The sequence below is a fragment of the Bombyx mandarina genome, chromosome 11 (genome assembly GCF_030267445.1).
Source record: "Bombyx mandarina strain Sakado chromosome 11, ASM3026744v2".
NCBI lineage: Eukaryota > Metazoa > Arthropoda > Insecta > Lepidoptera > Bombycidae > Bombyx > Bombyx mandarina.
The window spans coordinates 12,488,385-12,506,526 of NC_143218.1; the positions used below are offsets into that span (position 1 = coordinate 12,488,385).

At 37.2% G+C, this 18,142-nt stretch overlaps 3 protein-coding genes across 3 annotated transcripts; all 3 read left to right on the forward strand.

The window, feature by feature from the left end:
• The first annotated feature begins 2,100 nt into the window (after nucleotides 1-2,100).
• Nucleotides 2,101-2,849, forward strand: CPH23 (cuticular protein hypothetical 23). Its single transcript, XM_028183256.2, has 2 exons — nucleotides 2,101-2,193; nucleotides 2,517-2,849. Exons 1-2 carry the CDS (start codon nucleotides 2,182-2,184, stop codon nucleotides 2,778-2,780), a joined length of 276 nt encoding a protein of 91 aa, XP_028039057.1. The 5' UTR covers nucleotides 2,101-2,181; the 3' UTR covers nucleotides 2,781-2,849.
• Nucleotides 2,850-9,116: 6,267 nt separating this feature from the next.
• CPH22 (cuticular protein hypothetical 22) lies at nucleotides 9,117-10,634 on the forward strand. The gene is made up of 2 exons (XM_028183173.2): nucleotides 9,117-9,166; nucleotides 9,277-10,634. The coding sequence occupies exons 1-2, from the start codon at nucleotides 9,137-9,139 to the stop codon at nucleotides 10,516-10,518; spliced, it is 1,272 nt and encodes a 423-aa protein (XP_028038974.2). The 5' UTR covers nucleotides 9,117-9,136; the 3' UTR covers nucleotides 10,519-10,634.
• Nucleotides 10,635-15,351: 4,717 nt separating this feature from the next.
• CPH21 (cuticular protein hypothetical 21) lies at nucleotides 15,352-16,061 on the forward strand. The gene is made up of 2 exons (XM_028183194.2): nucleotides 15,352-15,432; nucleotides 15,566-16,061. The coding sequence occupies exons 1-2, from the start codon at nucleotides 15,352-15,354 to the stop codon at nucleotides 16,001-16,003; spliced, it is 519 nt and encodes a 172-aa protein (XP_028038995.2). The 3' UTR covers nucleotides 16,004-16,061.
• Nucleotides 16,062-18,142: the final 2,081 nt, after the last annotated feature.

Below are 18,142 nucleotides of genomic sequence, written 5' to 3' on the forward strand. Positions count from 1 at the left end.
ATAATTTTCGAAAGATAATGCTAAAATAATGTAATAAAATAATAATAATAAAAAATTTAAGAAATCAGGGCTCAGAATTAAGGCAGGTTCGTGATTTATTATTTAAAAAAATACAAAAGTACCTGAATATCTTAAATTCAAATTTATCAGGAAAATAATTACATTTTTAAATGAAACATTGTATTTTCGCCTTTAAGATAAATTGCGTAAAAATCATACGTACATTATATCTTACATCATTTCAGTCGCGTAAATATATTAATTTAATATACCAAATTGTTTAAAGTTGAAAATTGCGCTAATTATTCCATTCTTTGCACACTATACGTTCTCAATATTTTGATTGTCTCAATAAGAATATTAATAAATGCATGTCTCATTTAATCGAAATTTCTAGAAGTAATAATAATAGCAGACCATGATAATAATATAGTCATTGGCACAATAAAGATTCCCGATCCTGCGGACAGAATGGAAAGCAGTCGACGTCGCCCCAAAAACGTAATTTCGGATCCTCCCGATCCACTAACGGTGCTTTTAGGTACCTCAAGCACCGGTCATCGTTCTCGTTGAACACGTCGCTCGTCGTCGAACGAAGGGCTCCACGAGTAAATTAACCCTCAGACACAGTCCACTGAGTTTCTCGACGGATCTTCTTAGTGGGTCGCGTTTCGGATCCGGTGGTAGATTCCGCGAAGCACGGCTCTTGCTAGGGTTCGTGTTTGCAACGTCATCAGGTTTGAGCCCCGTGAGCTCACCTACTAGTTAAGGCTACGCTGATATAGCCTCTCAAGGCTTTAAGCTTAGGTAGAAAAAAAAAAGAAGAGAAAGAACATTAAACGAATTGTTCCAGAATCTTAAAATAAAATTAATATATTTGTTATTTTTGAAGTAAACAACGAATGAACTGTAAAGCTAAAGCCGTTCACGTGAACGATCACGTTAATTTTTTCCTTTTTTTCTGCGACTCGCATCTCACGTAATGGAATATGAATTCACGTGGCTGAACTACGTGACATTTTCTTTTTCTTATCGTTTTCTAGTTTTCAATTAAATTACTTATTTATACAATAAGGTTCTTGGCGTTCATTTAACATTAAAATTGAATTATATCACAATCGTGATATTAGGCAATTATAGGTTTTTAATGATGTTAACAAATCATGCTCGATCATCGGGCCCCAAATTAGGACTCCCGGTGTTATGGGTACCAAAGGCTGACGTACATACTTATATACGTTTAAATATGTACGTATATAGATAATAAACATCCAGAAAAAATGTCAAGCATACCTGTTCACCATACGAATGTTTGCCCGATGTGGGAATCGATTCCACGACCCTCGGAGCAACAGTCTGGAGCGCCAACTACTGCACCACTGAGGCAGGCAGTAATTTGATTATTATAATCATTAATTATAATTTATTAAGTTCTATCCTATTTTCCAATGTTTCTAAATTATCGCTGTTTTAAGTTTTTTTGAAGTAGGTATAATATTACCATATAATTTAGGGATCCGATTTCGTATCGAGGACTCGATACATTTACATTACGAATTCGATAGATTTTCGTTTTTAGGTACTTTTTTTTATTGCTTAGATGGGTGGACGAGCTCTCAGCCGGTGGGCGTTAAGTGTTTACTGGAGCCCATAGACATCTATGACGTAAATGTGCCACCCATTGAGATATAAGTTCTAAGGTATCAGTATAGTTACAACGGCTGCCCCACTCTTCAAACCGAAACGCATTACTGCTTCACGGCAGAAAATAGACAGGGTGGTGGTACCCACCCGTGCGGACTCACAAGTGGTCCTACCACCAGTAAACTGTGTATACAACTGTGTATACAAATTGTATAGTACTGTGTATACTGCGTTATGTTGGGACTGCAATGTCCCAAAATTGCAAAGATACTTAGCATAGTAAAATATGCAAACGGATTCCTTTTACCAATATTGGTCATTTGCCAATCAAGTCTAATTACGAATTCGTAGGAGAGAGCTCACGAAATATGGTTGCATCCTTAAAAGGTACCAATTGATTCAAGTCACGTGTAAACCAATGCCAGAGACGCACCGCGAGGGCTGCTATTGCGCCACGGACGTTTGTCTTCTCCTATATAATGCTCACAACAGCCGACCAAAAGCATTCCTGATTCATCACAATCAGCTTCTAACAAAATGATGAAAATTGTGAGTACTTTTATAAAAGTTTCTTGTACTTTTTTCTGGCACATTTAATGTTAAAACATCTTCATCGTCTTTCACGTTACGTGCCACTTTGGAAATATAAAATACGGCGGAAATATACAATTGCGGTACATATGACTAACAGTGCCATTGCGCTATAAGCACTTCTGAATTTAATTCAAGTTTTATTATATTTTTCGAATCATTGATCCAAATTATTGCTTTTTTATTATAGGCAAAATATTAAAAAGTTAAGTACCAGCTAAGTACCAATTAAGTACCAGCTAAGTACCAGTTAATCAGCTTTCCGTTATTTTCTCTCTCAGATCTTAGTCATCTCTGCGCTGGTCGCCATCGCCGCGGCCAAGCCGACACTATTGAGCGCACCATTGGTGGCGGCACCTGCAGTGGTAACTGCAACCAGCTCTCAATACTACCATCGCATCAACAACGGATTAGCTGCATACGTTGCTGCCCCTGCCGCTTATGTCGCACCGGCGGTCGCTTCAGCTGCCTATGTCGCTCCATCTGCCCCTCTGGTAGCTTCGGCCCCCTATCTCGCTGCCCCTGCCGGCTATGTTGCCGTTTAATACCAGACCGCAAAATCCTGTTTATCTGAAATCATGAATAAAACGTTTCTTACCGATTGATATACTAAACGACTTTTATTGCGGACTTGTTCTTTATGGTTATTGAGAGTTGTTCTATTTAAATACCAGTAATAAAACAAAACAACTCTATTAATAGTTGAACCGGTTCAAATATGTAGTCCATCAACATTGCAATGGAAATGGTACTTAACAATTATTTTTTATTATTAATAAACGATCTAAGAAATAAAAAAAAAATTACATCTTAGCAACATATACTTATGTAATCGTAATCAAATCGAGCAGACTCAATCAGTAGCTGAAGACAGCAACGAAACGCTTTTTCGGGTCGTTAACGTGATAAGCCCCTTATTTTAGCTGCCGCTAACTTAAAGTCAAAACGCCCCGACCTAACTCTATTGTCGCCTTAGACCCATCTCAACGGATCCATCAAATCCGGTCTCGGTTCTATTGGTCGTTAGTGATTGATAGGTTGCAGGTTTAGGCGGCTATTCCTAAAATTAGCAAATCCAGATCATCGTACTCAATCGAGCTCGTTGAAGAGTCCGACGTGACCATAACATCAGTCTGTTGAGTTTCCCGCCAGATCTTAGCGGCTCAAGATTCCGATAGATTAGTCAATGCACTTGCGAAACATTTACTCTTGAGCAGTAAGCTTTGCCCCAAATGTGCTCGACTAGCAAACTTCTCTCTAGTGGGTGCCCTCAAGCTCGAGCTCAGCCTCTTACCAAGGAAAGGACGCGGCCCTTACAGCAACCCCACCTTCAAAAAAAATCTCAAATTCCCACACATAAGGAAAATGGTAAACATGTACGCCTGCTTAGAATATTAAAGGGCTATAAATGCGTAATACACATGGCATTAGAACATATTAAAGGTCATGGTTTCGTCATAAAATGTTATAGTTCACATTTACTGTGAACAGCTTAAATGAGCACTTAACATGAACCGACTTACCGGAAGGTTCCTAGAAAGCGTAATGTAGGTGGTATACGATTACCAAAATTATTAATGTACTTAGTATTATTTTAATGGCATATATTGGTGCACTAGCACTTTTTTCCCCACCTAAGCTGATAGCCTTGAGAGGCTATTTCAGCGTAACCTTAACTAGTAGGTGAGCTCACGGCGCTCAAACCGGAGTGATGCTAATACTGACCCTAGCAAGAGCAGTGCTTCGCAGAATCTACCACCGGATCGGAAACGCGACCCACTGAGAAGATCCGACGAGAAACTCAGTGGGCTGTGTCTATGGACTACCTAGCGCTATGGGGCTGTAAGAGTCCTTGACACGTGAAGTCTGTATCGAAGTCTCAGTGGTTTTTTTATTATTGCTTAGATGGGTAGATAATCTCAGAGCCTACCTTTTTATTTTTATTTTTTTATTGCTTAGATGGATGGACGAGCTCACAGCCCACCTGATGTGAAGTGGTTACTGGAACCCATAGACATCTACAACGTAAATGCGCCACCCACCTTGAGATATAAGTTCTAAGGTCTCAGTATAGTTACAATGGCTACACCACCCTTCGAACCGAAACGCATTACTGCTTCACGGCGGAAATAGGCGGGGTGGTGGTACCTATCCGTGCGGACTCCCAAGAGGTCCTACCACCAGTAACACACCACCAGTACACCACCTGGTGTTAAGGTTACCGGAGCGTACATTAACAACGTAAATGATGCCACCCACACTTCGAATTGAAACGCATCACTGCAGAAATAGGCAGTGTGGTGGCACCTACCTGTGCGGACTCACAAGATTTTTATTACACGATGCTATTGATTCGGCCATGGAAGTCAATCGTGAACATTTGTTAATGACGCAGTTTAATAGATAATTTCATACTTGCCTGCGGGATTTCAATACCGCCACAGTTGCATCGCTTGATACGAATGCATCGGACGTCTTATCCTTTAGACCATAATCACTACATTATATTATATAGGTAATACCACCCAAACCACGCCGGTTATATATATATATACTATAATGTAACATGGCTACTTCACGGCAATAATGCGAAGTATGGTGTTACATATCCGTGCAAGCTTATAGTATGCCGTGCGATAAGTAATAAAGCAATTATAAGTTTTTATTAAACCATATTATATCATGGCCTCTATATAGTCTATAGAGGATATATATATATATAATATATATTATCCACATTCACGAAGCTAAATGTTACTCTATGAAAAGTTAATGATTCTGTTCGTTCCTTTTCGTTATTTCTTAATTGTTACATTAATTAAAGGATATTACGTTTTCTTCGCCCTAAACACGTCATTACGGATCCTCCCGATCCATTAACGGTGCTTTTAGGTACCTCAAGCACCGATCACCGTCGTGGCCGAACCCGTCGCTTGCGACGAAGGGCTCGGCGAGTAAATTAATCCATAGACACAGCCCACTGGGTTTCACACCGGATCTTCTCAGTGGGTCGCGTTTCTGATCCGGTGGTAGATTTTGCGAAGCACTGCTCTTGCTAGGGCCAGTACTAGTAACACTTGGGGTTTGAGCCCGGAGAGCTCATCTACACGCTAGGATATAAATAAATAAAAACGTTTTCTATGTTATTAATTATTTGAGTTCAGCATACGTTCCTAAAGTCTAATATCAACACTATGCGGTTGTGCTTGAGATATTCTATTTTGTTGGCGTTGTAGGAAGACGATCGTACCCTGGTGCATAAACAGCCGCTGTCTATATTATGAAGTGAATTAAAATCAGCCTTAATGTAATTTACTTTAATGTAGTGGTTACTTTAGTTAAGATGTAATTCGTTTTGGTTTTTTTATCAACTTTTTATTTCATTTTATTAATAAATGTTTAAAGATGTGCAATGAAAAAAAAAGAGCTTTATTAATTGCATTGCATGTAACTATACTTGAGACCTTAGAACTCATATCTCAATTTACGGCGCATTTACGTTGTAGATGTCTGTGGGCTCCGGTAACCACTTAACACCAGGTAGGCTGTGAGTTGGTCCATCCATCTAAGTAATAAATAATAATAAAAACTTTTTTATTTATTTTCCTTATTGAATTTAATAGCAAAACGTTATTATAACAAATAGTCGTCAGTGGTATCTCAAAGCAACATGTTAAACGTAAATATATCTTATTTTAGTTATCAGCAGAAAATAAAAAGGAAAACTTTTAAAGCATTTTAATTCAATTGAGAAGATTAACAGATAATGTTTTTTTATTTAAAAAGTCTTAAATATTTATGTATTGGTATTTCGAGGGGTAAAAGGAGAGCCTTTTAAAATTTCTAAATTTAGAAAAAATATCATAACAAAAAAAACTTCTTCAGTTATTTGAATGAAGTAAACTTAATTGAAGCTCAATTAAAATCATCGAACTGGTGATGATAATATCAAATAAATTAATTACAAAGATAAGTGTCGCGTATTAAGCGAAATTTCACTTAAACTAATTACTGATATGACCTCTGGTATGTGGTGGTGGTATGACCTCTGGTGGTATGACCTCTTGTGAGCCCGCACGGGTAAGTACCACCACCCCGCTTATTTCTGGCGTGAAGCAGTAATGCGTTTCGGTTTGAAGGGTGGGGCAGCCATTGTAACTATACTGAGACCTTAGAGCTTATATCTCAAGGTGGGTGGCGCATTTACGTCGTAGATGTCTATAGGCTCCAGTAACCACTTAACATCAGGTGGGCTCTGAGCTCGTCCACCCATCTAAGGAATAAAAAAAATTAAAATCAAAATAGCATTTCACCCTTCGATATGTATTTATTTTAAATTGTACTTCTAAATTATCTAACCGTCTACCCTTACCCGTTTCTGCGGTGAAGTATTCTGAAGAAGACGAGAACCGTATTACAAATTTTATTTTTTACTATTGAAGGTTTACTGGCGGCCCGGAGGCCTTTCCAGTTTCACCAGGACAGGAGGGCGAGCAAAGGCTCAGCCAGAAGGGGTGGGATTTGCTAACAGCGCCCGAGCGCCTCCGAAGGAGACCGAACAGCTCAAGAGCAGCTGCTTCACGAATGAATTACAAATCTGTTGAGATTTCTCCTTCACGTTTTCCGAGGACGGTGTCAATGCCGTTGCCCTTCTGGTTATGTTCATGGGCAGTTATTACCGGGTGCTTTTCCGATACAAAAACAGACTGCTGTACTGTAAACATATATTTAATCCAAACGACGAAATTTCGGAAAAACAGAAAACAAAACGGGTTACTTTCTTTTTAAATACTACTTTGACAAGTTTTGTTGAAAACTCGCACTGGATGCAACGATCTTATTACCTATTGCCGCAAACCAATATTGCATTGTATTTTGAGGTAGGCGAATAAGCAATTGGGAGGTATCATAGTCTATCCGCCCGCTGAGTTTCTCGCCGGATCTTCTCAGCGGGTAAAATTTCTTGTTTACCAATTTAAAAGTTTAAAATAGAAAAATCGATCGAGATCTTGAACTTGCCAATCCAATTATAGACGTTTATTGCGGAATCTGTCTACCAAATTTCCATTTATTTATTAGTCTACCAAACGCATAGCATTGATCGCGTAAAACTTTTGAACGACATTTCCATTAGGCGCTTAAAAATTAATGTTTCCTGTATTATTTATTATCCTTGTTTATCGGCATTGGTACCGGCTATACAAAAAAAACCTTTTTGTTGATACTACTCATACGTCACACGTTGAGTTTATAATATAGTTAGTCAACCAAGTTCAAATCATTCGAATAAGCGACTTTGGAACGTAGGTATAAATCATACACAAAAAACCAAATTTTAATTTTTAATACTATTTTTCATTAATCTGCATCGAATATAGTGCATAAAAATACTTAGAGTAATAAAAAAATATAAAAGCGTACAAATTTTTACGCACCTAACTTTTTTTTAAACTATCTAAGAATCTATATATTAATACGTGAAGCAAAAACTTTGTATCCCTTTTTACAAAAATTGCGCAGACGGAGGAATATGAAATTTTCCACACTTATAGAAAATATAGAGAAGAAGTGCACAATGCTAACATTTTTTTTAAATAATGCATAAAAGATACATTAAATCAATAAAGAAAACATTACACACACTACCATGTATTTGACACAACCGATACATGAAAAAATTACTCTTTGTTTATTATCAATTGGAAAACTTTTGTAATTGCTTAAAGTCTGTGGTCGAATTGAGAATAGATTAATATTATTTGTATTTAATATTAGTGCAGTTTTGGTCAATTCTGTGAATATTATCGGATCATAATAGTGTTTGACAATAGAACCATAATAATGCTTAAACTTATAATTTCAATTAATTATAGTCGAATTTCAACTAGTGGCCCCCACTAGTTAATTTAAAATCTTCAACCACATTTCACTTTACTAGTGACCGACCTCTTATTCGCAGTTATTCCTCTTATTCGAAATTAGATTCTAGCTTGCTAATGTTTTTAAATAGTTTTTGGCTAACGCTCGTAAAAAAAAATGGGATAAAACACGACAGCTATACCAAGAGCACACTTAGTACATCGCTTACAAACTAATAGTGAGACACTTCACATTACGTACATAATATGAGCTGAAGAAAACGAACTGAACTGAAAAGGGCGTCATTTGTCGAATTTTTCTATTTAGTAAATCCCGCAAACAATTTAAACAAGCATTTCGACTCACAATTTAAATATAAACCAAAATACACATTAATTTTTATTTAAACTCGCAATTCGACAAAACATAATATTACATACTTAAACACCTTGCAACATTACAGAAGATATAATAGCAAAATAAAATGTCAAACTACCAAAATAAAATATCATGAACAACAAATCTTTAAAAGTCGTTAATTACATTAATTAGCTTATCCAGCTTATTAAAACTAATTTATAGTACACGAAAATTTCACTGTCTATTCTATTACCAACTATTAAGTGCTATAGGCGTACCTTATTGTAACAATCTGAGCACGTACAGTGTCTCAAGAGCAGCCAATGTTTGCGTCTTCAAGCATTAGTTAGTCAGACACGAGGAAGATTAGACCAATACGCTTGAGAGAGGCTCTTTTTCGTCGATTTATCTGATAGGAAATAATATTGCAATTAACAAAATCGTTATAGCCATTGCCAACACATACAACGGTACTTTCCCAATGGGCTACCAAGTATTATTATTCGTTGGGCGTTTTCAATACGATTTTTGTAGCCATCAAGGTTCGCGTCCTTACATATTGTACCATTAAGTATTCCGCGACACCCGCCACGTTGCCACACCACGATGCAAAATTTGTTACACCTATATATAAACGAGGAGTCCATTTTCTAGCACCGGCATTATAATTTTCATAGTGGTCATGCGAGGCGACCTCACGATGCTGCACCAGGTAATGACGATATTTAATAATTTACCGTAAATCATCAGCGTAATTTTGACAAAAACGAGTCGAGTAATGAATTTACATTAAATTTATTTTAATAGCTGTTAATTTTTCAGGTAATAATAGCCCTGGCTGTCTTTACACACGTGGACGGTTCTGGTATCGGTCATGCTCCGGCAACGGGACCGGTCGTAACGTCTGCAAGCTCACAGTACTTTGAGAGGACGTTTAATCGCTTAGTAGCAGCACCTCCTCAGGTACTGGTCCCCGCTCCTGCACCACCACCTCCAGCTGTCGTCCCGGTGCCACAACCAAACCAAGTCTTTATACCAGCGCCTGCGCCACCTCCTGTAGTATTACAAGCTCAACCACCACCCGTGTTAGCATCGCCACCACAACAATTTATACATGTGCCACCACAGCAACCTGTTTTTACACCACAACATGCCGTTTTTGTGTCTCCAGTACCGAATAATACTCCAGCACCAGCAAATCCCGTTCAACCAACACCCGATGCCACGCAACAACCTAACGTTGCTATAGCAGTTGCGACAGCTCATGCTGCTGCACCAGTGGCAACGATTTTATTGCCTCCTTATCCGTTCGGATTCCCACCTGGTTTTGGGTACATACAACCAGAGCAACCAGTTAATGTTCCTGAAGAGAAACCGAAAGAAACGACAACTCCTGTGCCAACAACACGAATAACAGAAGCTACCACGACTGTGAGGGAACCGGAAACGACGCCTGTTCCGTCGAACAGTGATAATAGTTTTGTACAAGCTTTACCTTCGAACGAAAATGTGAATTTTAAGCAATACGGACTGCCTTTACCACAACCTCAACTTCCGCAGTTCCAAGGATGTAAGCGTTGTAACGGAGTTTTACCACAACGACAGCCTTTACCACAAGCAGAAGCAACAGGACAATCTTCGAGTACTACTACCCCTGTACGACCCTGGCCACAACAACCAAAGCCACAAGGCTGGTCGCAACACGTGCATTACCATATCAAGGATGCACCCCAGAAACTTAAGACGTCAGTCGAAGTGGTACCCATCCCTCTGGCATACATAGCGCCACCACCGGCTACAAGACAACAGCCACACCGTCACATTAAAATAATAAAACACATATACGGCTTCGCAGCGGAGCCTAGTTCGAAAGTCATAATAAGAGAAGTTCCAACGTCTTTGAGGATACGTCAACTCAAGAGACCGGCACACACGTACGGGCACAAAGCTGCCATCGCCACGAGAAGTGTTCTTTCACAAAACCCAAAACCTTTGAACAAGAATGCCGAACCGACTACTTTTAGACCGCTATCGGGAACACATCAAAAACCACCAAAGGTTTAGTCCATTTTACTTTTAGAGCAATTGTTATCACCTGTTAACTATAAGCACAATGTACATAATAGTTCAGCGTATGTTTAAGTAATGTATTAGAATTAAAAAAAGAAAACATGATAATTGTTAGTATTTATGTAAATAAATTACTTAACAAAAATCTAAATTTGTATCGTGTGGGTTTTGCTTTTGCGTCAAGACTAATTTATTGTTAAGCAGAAACGAGACAAAGTCTAGGTAGCTAATAGGTATAATGTATAGGTACTGTGTCGAAACCCACGCCTTTATTATACAATGCCTACGAGCTGAGTCAATTGCGCGTTATAGGACACATTATCTAAAACGGAACGTATAAGCACTGCTTAAATATTTTCGTTGTGGTAAATATCACGGAGTGGTGCCCTTAAGGCTAGAACTACATGTAGAGAAACAATTTTAAATGTGAAATCAGTGATAAGTACTTAAGGATTTCAGATAAAAATCATAAAATTACAAACGTACTTAAAAATAATACATTTCAATAGTCCGTGTTAGTATTTAATTAATTAACATCCAATTGTTATTTTAGGGTACTCGCCCCATCTTAAATGTTTCATGATAGGTTTGTTTGTATTAATTTGTTCCGACTTGAAGAGTTCTCTCTCATGTAATTGAGACTTCAACCTCAAGATAAACGAGGAAATTCATGTTATTATTTTAATGAGTTCGCCTAACTACTTAAAACTAATTTTGTCGTGAACTCGTACCCCACCTCGTAACCCATTTAATGTGATATTTTTCTTCTAATAACCTTTAGTACCTATTTCTGCTTCGAGTGAAACTTATCATGTCAAATTCAAATTCAAAATCATTTATTTCAACTTAGATGTCAGTATGACACACTTGTTGAATGTCAAAATACAAATAACAATGCTAACTCTACCACCGGTTCCAAAAAAAGGCACAGTCCTGAGAAGAACCGGCGAAACAAACTCAGCGGGCTTTTTTTTTGTTTTTTCTCAAATGTTTTCTTTTTTTAAATAAATAAAAATATTTACAATATAGGAAAAAACAAGTCAAAAAAATACAATTAAAAAAAATATAATAATAATGAAAAATGAAAAGGCCAGGAGCGAGCGCCTCATTCCCACGTAGTGCCATCTAGTAAATAATCCTTAACTTTATAATATGCCTTGTTGCACAAACGTTCCTTGACAGTTTTCTTAAATCTATGAACAGGTAGTGACAGTTTTCTTAAATCTATGAACAGGTAATTGAACGTTTAGTGGGAGCTTGTTGAAAAGTTGTACACCCAGCCCCCTAAAAGACTTGTATAAAAACGATGACGTGTGGTCATTTTTTGGCGGAAAGAAATCTCTGACGAGCATTGTATCCAAGTTGCTCTGCTATTTTTTGGGACGACATTGCCGGCTCCATACATGCAGACGTCACCACGGTGAGGGTATGTTCCGTACCCTCGTCGAATACACAGAAAATGTTTTATAGTGTGAAACTGGATTTTAGGAATCGTTATATTTTAGATTACATTAAAATAGGAGGTCTTGTGAGTCCGAACGGCTAGGTACCACAACCCCCAAAATATTCAATTGTATTTACCTTTGTACTAAAATATCGAACTTAACATTTCTGAAACGCTATTAATGTTGAATTTGACACATACTAGTATAATCTCAGTTAGGTGTCATTTAAATGTATTATTAAACTAGCGACCCGCCTTCGTTTCGCTTCGGAAACATTAAATTTTATTAATAATAGTCGAGTTCCGAGATGTTACCCGCGGTATTTGTCGTACCGCGGGTGAAACCGCGAGGTGAAGCTAGTCTAAAAAAAGTAGTCTAAATTACTCCTTATATCATCAGCTACCTATTAGTGAAAGTTCTGTCAAAATCAGTCCAGCCGTTCCAGTGATTAGCCGGAACAAACAGACAGACAGACAAAAATTGTAAAAAAAAATATTTTGGTGTATGTACCGTCTATATATTCATAATGCATGTAGTAAAAAGAGGCTATTTCAATATTACAAACAGACACTCCAATCATATTTATATGTATAGATGAAACCTTCACAGCGATTACAACGGTCAGTCTGCAAAATAAGACACGTTTCACGTAGATTTTGTGTCCGCCGGCATAAATGATGGAGCATTGTAATGCTAATATAACAATATACCCACTGGCATTCTTGCTAAATAAAATTTGAAATTTTTATTTCTACCGGTTTCAGTTTTCGCAAAAAGTCACGAAAGTTATAAATTAAAAAAAAAAAGATTACACTTACAATGAATGGGTTCTCATAATTCAATGCGCAAAATTTCATGTCCGTAACAAGAGCAGTGCTTCGCAGAATCTACCACCGGATCGGAATCGCGACCCACTAGAGAGATCCAGCGAGAAACTCAGTGGGCATTTCGTCTCTGTACTGTTGACAAGAATTCCTTATCTGAAGGAAATCCTTCGATTCGATCGATTCAGGTCATGCTTACCATAAAAATACATTTTCATAAAAACTGAGCTCACAAGTAAAAATTTATGTCTGTTAGATAAGAGAACGTGGCTCTAATCTATAGTTATATAAAAATGAATTGCTGTTCGTTGTACGGCTGGACCGATTTGGCTAATTTTGGTCTTGAATTATTTGTGGAAATCCAGAGAAGGTTTAAAAGGTAGATAAATATGAAATTGCTCGGAATTAAATATAAATAACAATTTTGTTTTTCATTTTTTTGTTTTAAGTTTATTTTATGCAAAAGTTTAGGTCTTTTATTTATCGATTGAGGCATTACGAAGTCTGCCGGGTCAGCTAGTTTATAATAAAAGAAATGCTTGCAAAAGAAAAAATCTAAAAGAAAAGGAAAAGGCAAGGAGAAAAGGTTTGTAAAAGGAAAACAAAGAATACGAATTGAAACCAATAGATGTACGTTGCATTGATTGCTTCGTCTACATGGGTTGATCAGGTAACCGTCCTTCCTATAGCTTTTAGTGTAGCCCATAAACATCAGGCCAGATTTTTAGTTAATTTTCCCCTTTCTTCATTTGAATCCATCGAATTTAACTAATTGTAATTGAGCCCATTATTGCTGTTGTAAAGTGTTGTAAGCGTAATGTTTCACCACGCTTATTAGAAGCAGAAGGAAGCAAACCAAATAATATTTTAGGGGTGACATAGTGGTATTTTTTTATACAATCGAGACATATGTATAATGTATATAGGTCTTATATCTCACGTCTGTGGCTCCAGTATCCATTTAACACTATGCCACGAATTCATTCACTAGTCAATGCAATAAAAAACTAGAAAAAAGATCATGTTATGAAAAGAAAACTCCACCAGTAATACCAGGGGGACGAAACTCCTTGATACTCAGATCATTTTTTTTTTATTTTAAATTATTCTGCAGCCGCAATTAAATACGTAATAAAAAGTATGCAAAAATTATTTTTTTTACAGAATTTATATATGTTGCAAACATACACATAAAAGTACAAATTATGTGTTTAAAAAATTGAAATATTAATAATTAAACAAATTTATTTTACTTGTTTTGATAATTATTTAAAATTCGGTGACTGATTGGTAATAATTGGTGACAGCACTTCTCAGTAATTCTTTCAGGTATTGAATTGATTTATTGATTTTGAAACACATATGGAACGTTAATATTTTTTAAAAATATAATAACACAAAAATTAAAACGGAAACTCGAGTACATTTATCGAGAGTCACAAATAATATTTCAAAGAGCCGCAGGTAGACCTTCGTGCTCTGTACATTACTGCTTTATTTCTTTGACACTTTGACCTGATGTCATACCGTGACGGCATCCTCGTTTTAATATTGATAAGCTCCGGTAGCAGCTTTAAAACTAAGTGGGAAATGGTTTAAAATTGTAAATCTATACTAATATTATAAAGAGGAAAGATTTGTTTGTTTGTTTGTTTCGAATAGGCTCCGAAACTACTGGACCGATTTGAAAAATTCTTTTTCCATTAGATGCCGACATTGTCCCTGATGAACATAAGCTACTTTTTTCTTTTTTTTTGTTTCATGTGTGTTTTAATGTTTCCGAAGCGAAGCGAGGGCAAGTCGCTAGTTGCTAGATAAAGCCGGAATAATAGATTTACTTATCTTAATATTATTATTATGATCACTTTTCAAACGATGCTTGTGGAGAGTACATAACGGTGGACAGCGGCTTGGCTCTGCCATTGCTGTAGTCATTTACATAATTTATGTGAATTACAGAAATGAACTAAACACAAAACTAAAATATACCATAACTAGCTAATCCGGCAGACTTCGTAGTGCCTCAATCGATAAATAAAAGACCTAAAATTTATATAAAATAAACTTGAAATAAAACAAAGGTATCCGTCCGACGGGGGACACATCAAAGGAAAAACAAAATCGTTACTTTCATTTAATTCCGAGCATTTTGATATTTATCTACCTTTTGAACCTTCTCTGGACTTCCACAAATAATTCAAGACCAAAATTAGCCAAATCGGTGAAGCCGTTCTCGAGTTTTAGCGAGACTAACGAACAGCAATTCATTTTTATATATTATATATTAAATTGATGATTAAGAATGATTTAGCATATCAAAAAATTTAATCAAAACTTTTTTATAATACATTTGAACACTTGAACAATGAATATAATTATTTCGATCGCAATGTGATAGCTGTTTATTGCCAAAAAACTAGCCGAGCTAACCATTTGCGTGTGTCCAGTACATTGGATGTTACGTGCGCCCCCGTTCGTGATCGGAGTCTCGAGACGTTGCATGCCTCTGACGAAACTCAATACAAGGTGAATCTTACACCGCCAGAGTATAAAAGGTAATGTCACCAAACATTGGACATCACTCGCATCTTCTGTTCACTCAGAACAAACAACACAAACTTACAAAAATGTACAAAATCGTAAGTAATTTTTTTATTTAGCATTATTTTTCTCTAAAATATCTATTACTTAAATTTGTTGATCGAATACAATACTCATTGAGTTTTGCTATACTTAAACATAATTTAAATCAAGTTTTCTTTACGGATACAGGTATTTTTCCTCGCCACCGTCGCATTGGCGTCAGCCAAACCCAGCGCCATCTTGGCAGCTCCAGCACCTCTGGTGGCAGCTTCAGCGCCTCTGTTAGCAGCCCCAGCACCCCTTGTAGCAGCCCCCGCTCCGGTCGTCACTGCCACAAGCTCCCAGTACGTTTCTAGAAACTTCAACGGTCTAGTTGCTGGCGCTGCTCCTTTGGTAGCTGCCCCTGCTTCATACAGCTTCGCTCCAGCTGCCAGACTAGTAGCCCCAGCGGCAGCACCGTACGTAGCTGCAGCTGCTCCGGTTGTTCCTACATACGCTCGCTACGCAGCTCCTTATGCAGCATCGCCGTATATTGCGGCTTCTGCTCCTTACATCGCAGCACCCTATGCTTCTGCTCCTTACATCGCAGCACCCTATGCTTCTGCTCCATTCGTCGCCCTCAAGTGAAAGAACTGAACAAACCTAGACCATATCTAATCCAATAAAACAATTTTGTACTGATTAATTATTATTTTTTATTTATCCATCATAATTTAATTATATTTTTGAAAAGTAGAAAAATAAGGGTGTGTGTGTGTGTGTGCAAGTCACACACGGTAGAAGTGAAACTTATAAATAAGATATAGATATATTGACTATCCCGCTACACAGGAGCATACATATGGACAATGTTTAGTAGACGATAGTGGGGATGCTACGAAGTCGCACAAAGAGGAGACCGAGAACGTCTAATGTGTTCTATCTCATTCTCTCTCCGGCTGAATCCTACACATTTATGTGTTTGTATCTCTTTGGACTTATTTTTTCGTTACATCAAGTTTGAAATCACAACGATTGTAAAGAAGTTTCACTTCAAAAAATCGAAACACCAATGACGCATGAAATTATTTGTTTACAATTAGTTACAAATCACATTTCAAGGAAGTTTTCAAGTGGACCTTGGCAGAAGTAATTCGTCATGCGACCAAACAAGCGTTTTACATAAAGAAGCCGTATTACTCGAAATGGACACAATGAAAATTAGGCTGGTCTATTTATGTCTTCAATACCCATCTACACAAAGATCGCTGCCGAATCAATGTGTGACGCGTAATCCAGGACAATTAAAACATGTGCTCTATTAATGAAATTTACGTAACGTTATTGCTTATACGAAACAATATATGAATTATACTCACTTAACATAATCGTTGAAATATGCACAATTAAATTGTTATACCTTGAGTTAACCTGCGTTCTATGTTTTCATTTCAATGTAATTACATCGACAAATACGTATTTACTTTATAATGTAGATGTAAATAGTTACTTGCAAACTATTTAAATTGAATTCGAAACGTCAAATCAATATAAAATATGACAAAATGAAAAAATATTAAGAGGAAACTGATTTAGATTGCAATACAGTGCGAGCTTCTCTTGAATATGGCTTGAAACAAACTTTCGACCCTTAATATCTGAAGAACTATCCAGTGTCTTTCACACTGAATTTAACTTAATTTCAATCCATTGAAGAGATTTGTGTGAGTTTGTTCCGTGCTCTGAGGGTCAAAGAGATTCCCCTCATCTCTATCCTACCATCATAGCCACCATCTGACCTAGAAATCGCCTCACTTCCTCACTAGATGATTCGAAAGATGAATAATACTTTATGCGAGACTTTAAAAGGGTATTGTTTGAACCTACCGATGTTTTTCTCCAAAAAAGACCGAGCGAACGTATTACAGCTAAACAAATATTTAAGAGTTACGAGAAACAGGAATGCTATCGCCCACTGAGAGACGAAACCGCGTTTTAATTCGCTAATTAGTTATAAAACTTCGATCTGTGATCGTCAAATTCTTTTTTATTTTTTATTTTTTTATTGCTTATATGGGTGGACGAACTCACAGCCCACCTGATGTTAAGTGGTTACTGGAGCCCATGGACATCTACGACGTAAATGCGCCACCCACCTTGAGATATAAGTTCTAAGATCTCAGTATAGTTACAACGGCTGCCCCACCCTTCAAACCGAAACGCATTACTGCTTCACGGCAGAAATAGGCAGGGCGGTGGTACCTACCCGCGCGGACTCACAAGAAGCTACCACCAGTAATCACGGCAGAAATAGGCAGGGCGGTAGTACCTACCCGCGCGGACTCACAAGAGGTCCTACCACCAGTAAAAACAATAATATTATTCCTGAACAGCTAAAATATAATCCGCATATCTCTTTTGAAATTGGGTCCAAAATAACACCAATCCCCTTATTATGGGTACTGAAAATGGCTGAACAAATTTCTATCAATCATACTTGAAACTTGTACTAAAAATGATATTGAAACCAGTCTAAGCGTTTTGAACACGCTCTGTCGTACAATAGAATCACATCTGTGAGGTTTTTTATCCGAAAACAAACTTTTTTATAGCGAAATCGTGAAATAAACATGCCGAAAATAGTATCTTACTCGGATAGTATGGCTTAAAAACTCATAAATATATACAATATCGTTTGAAAAGGTGACACCATTTCGAACTATAACAAGGTAGCATCATTATTTGTTACAACGAATCGTTTCAAAATTTCAAAAAACATTGAAAATG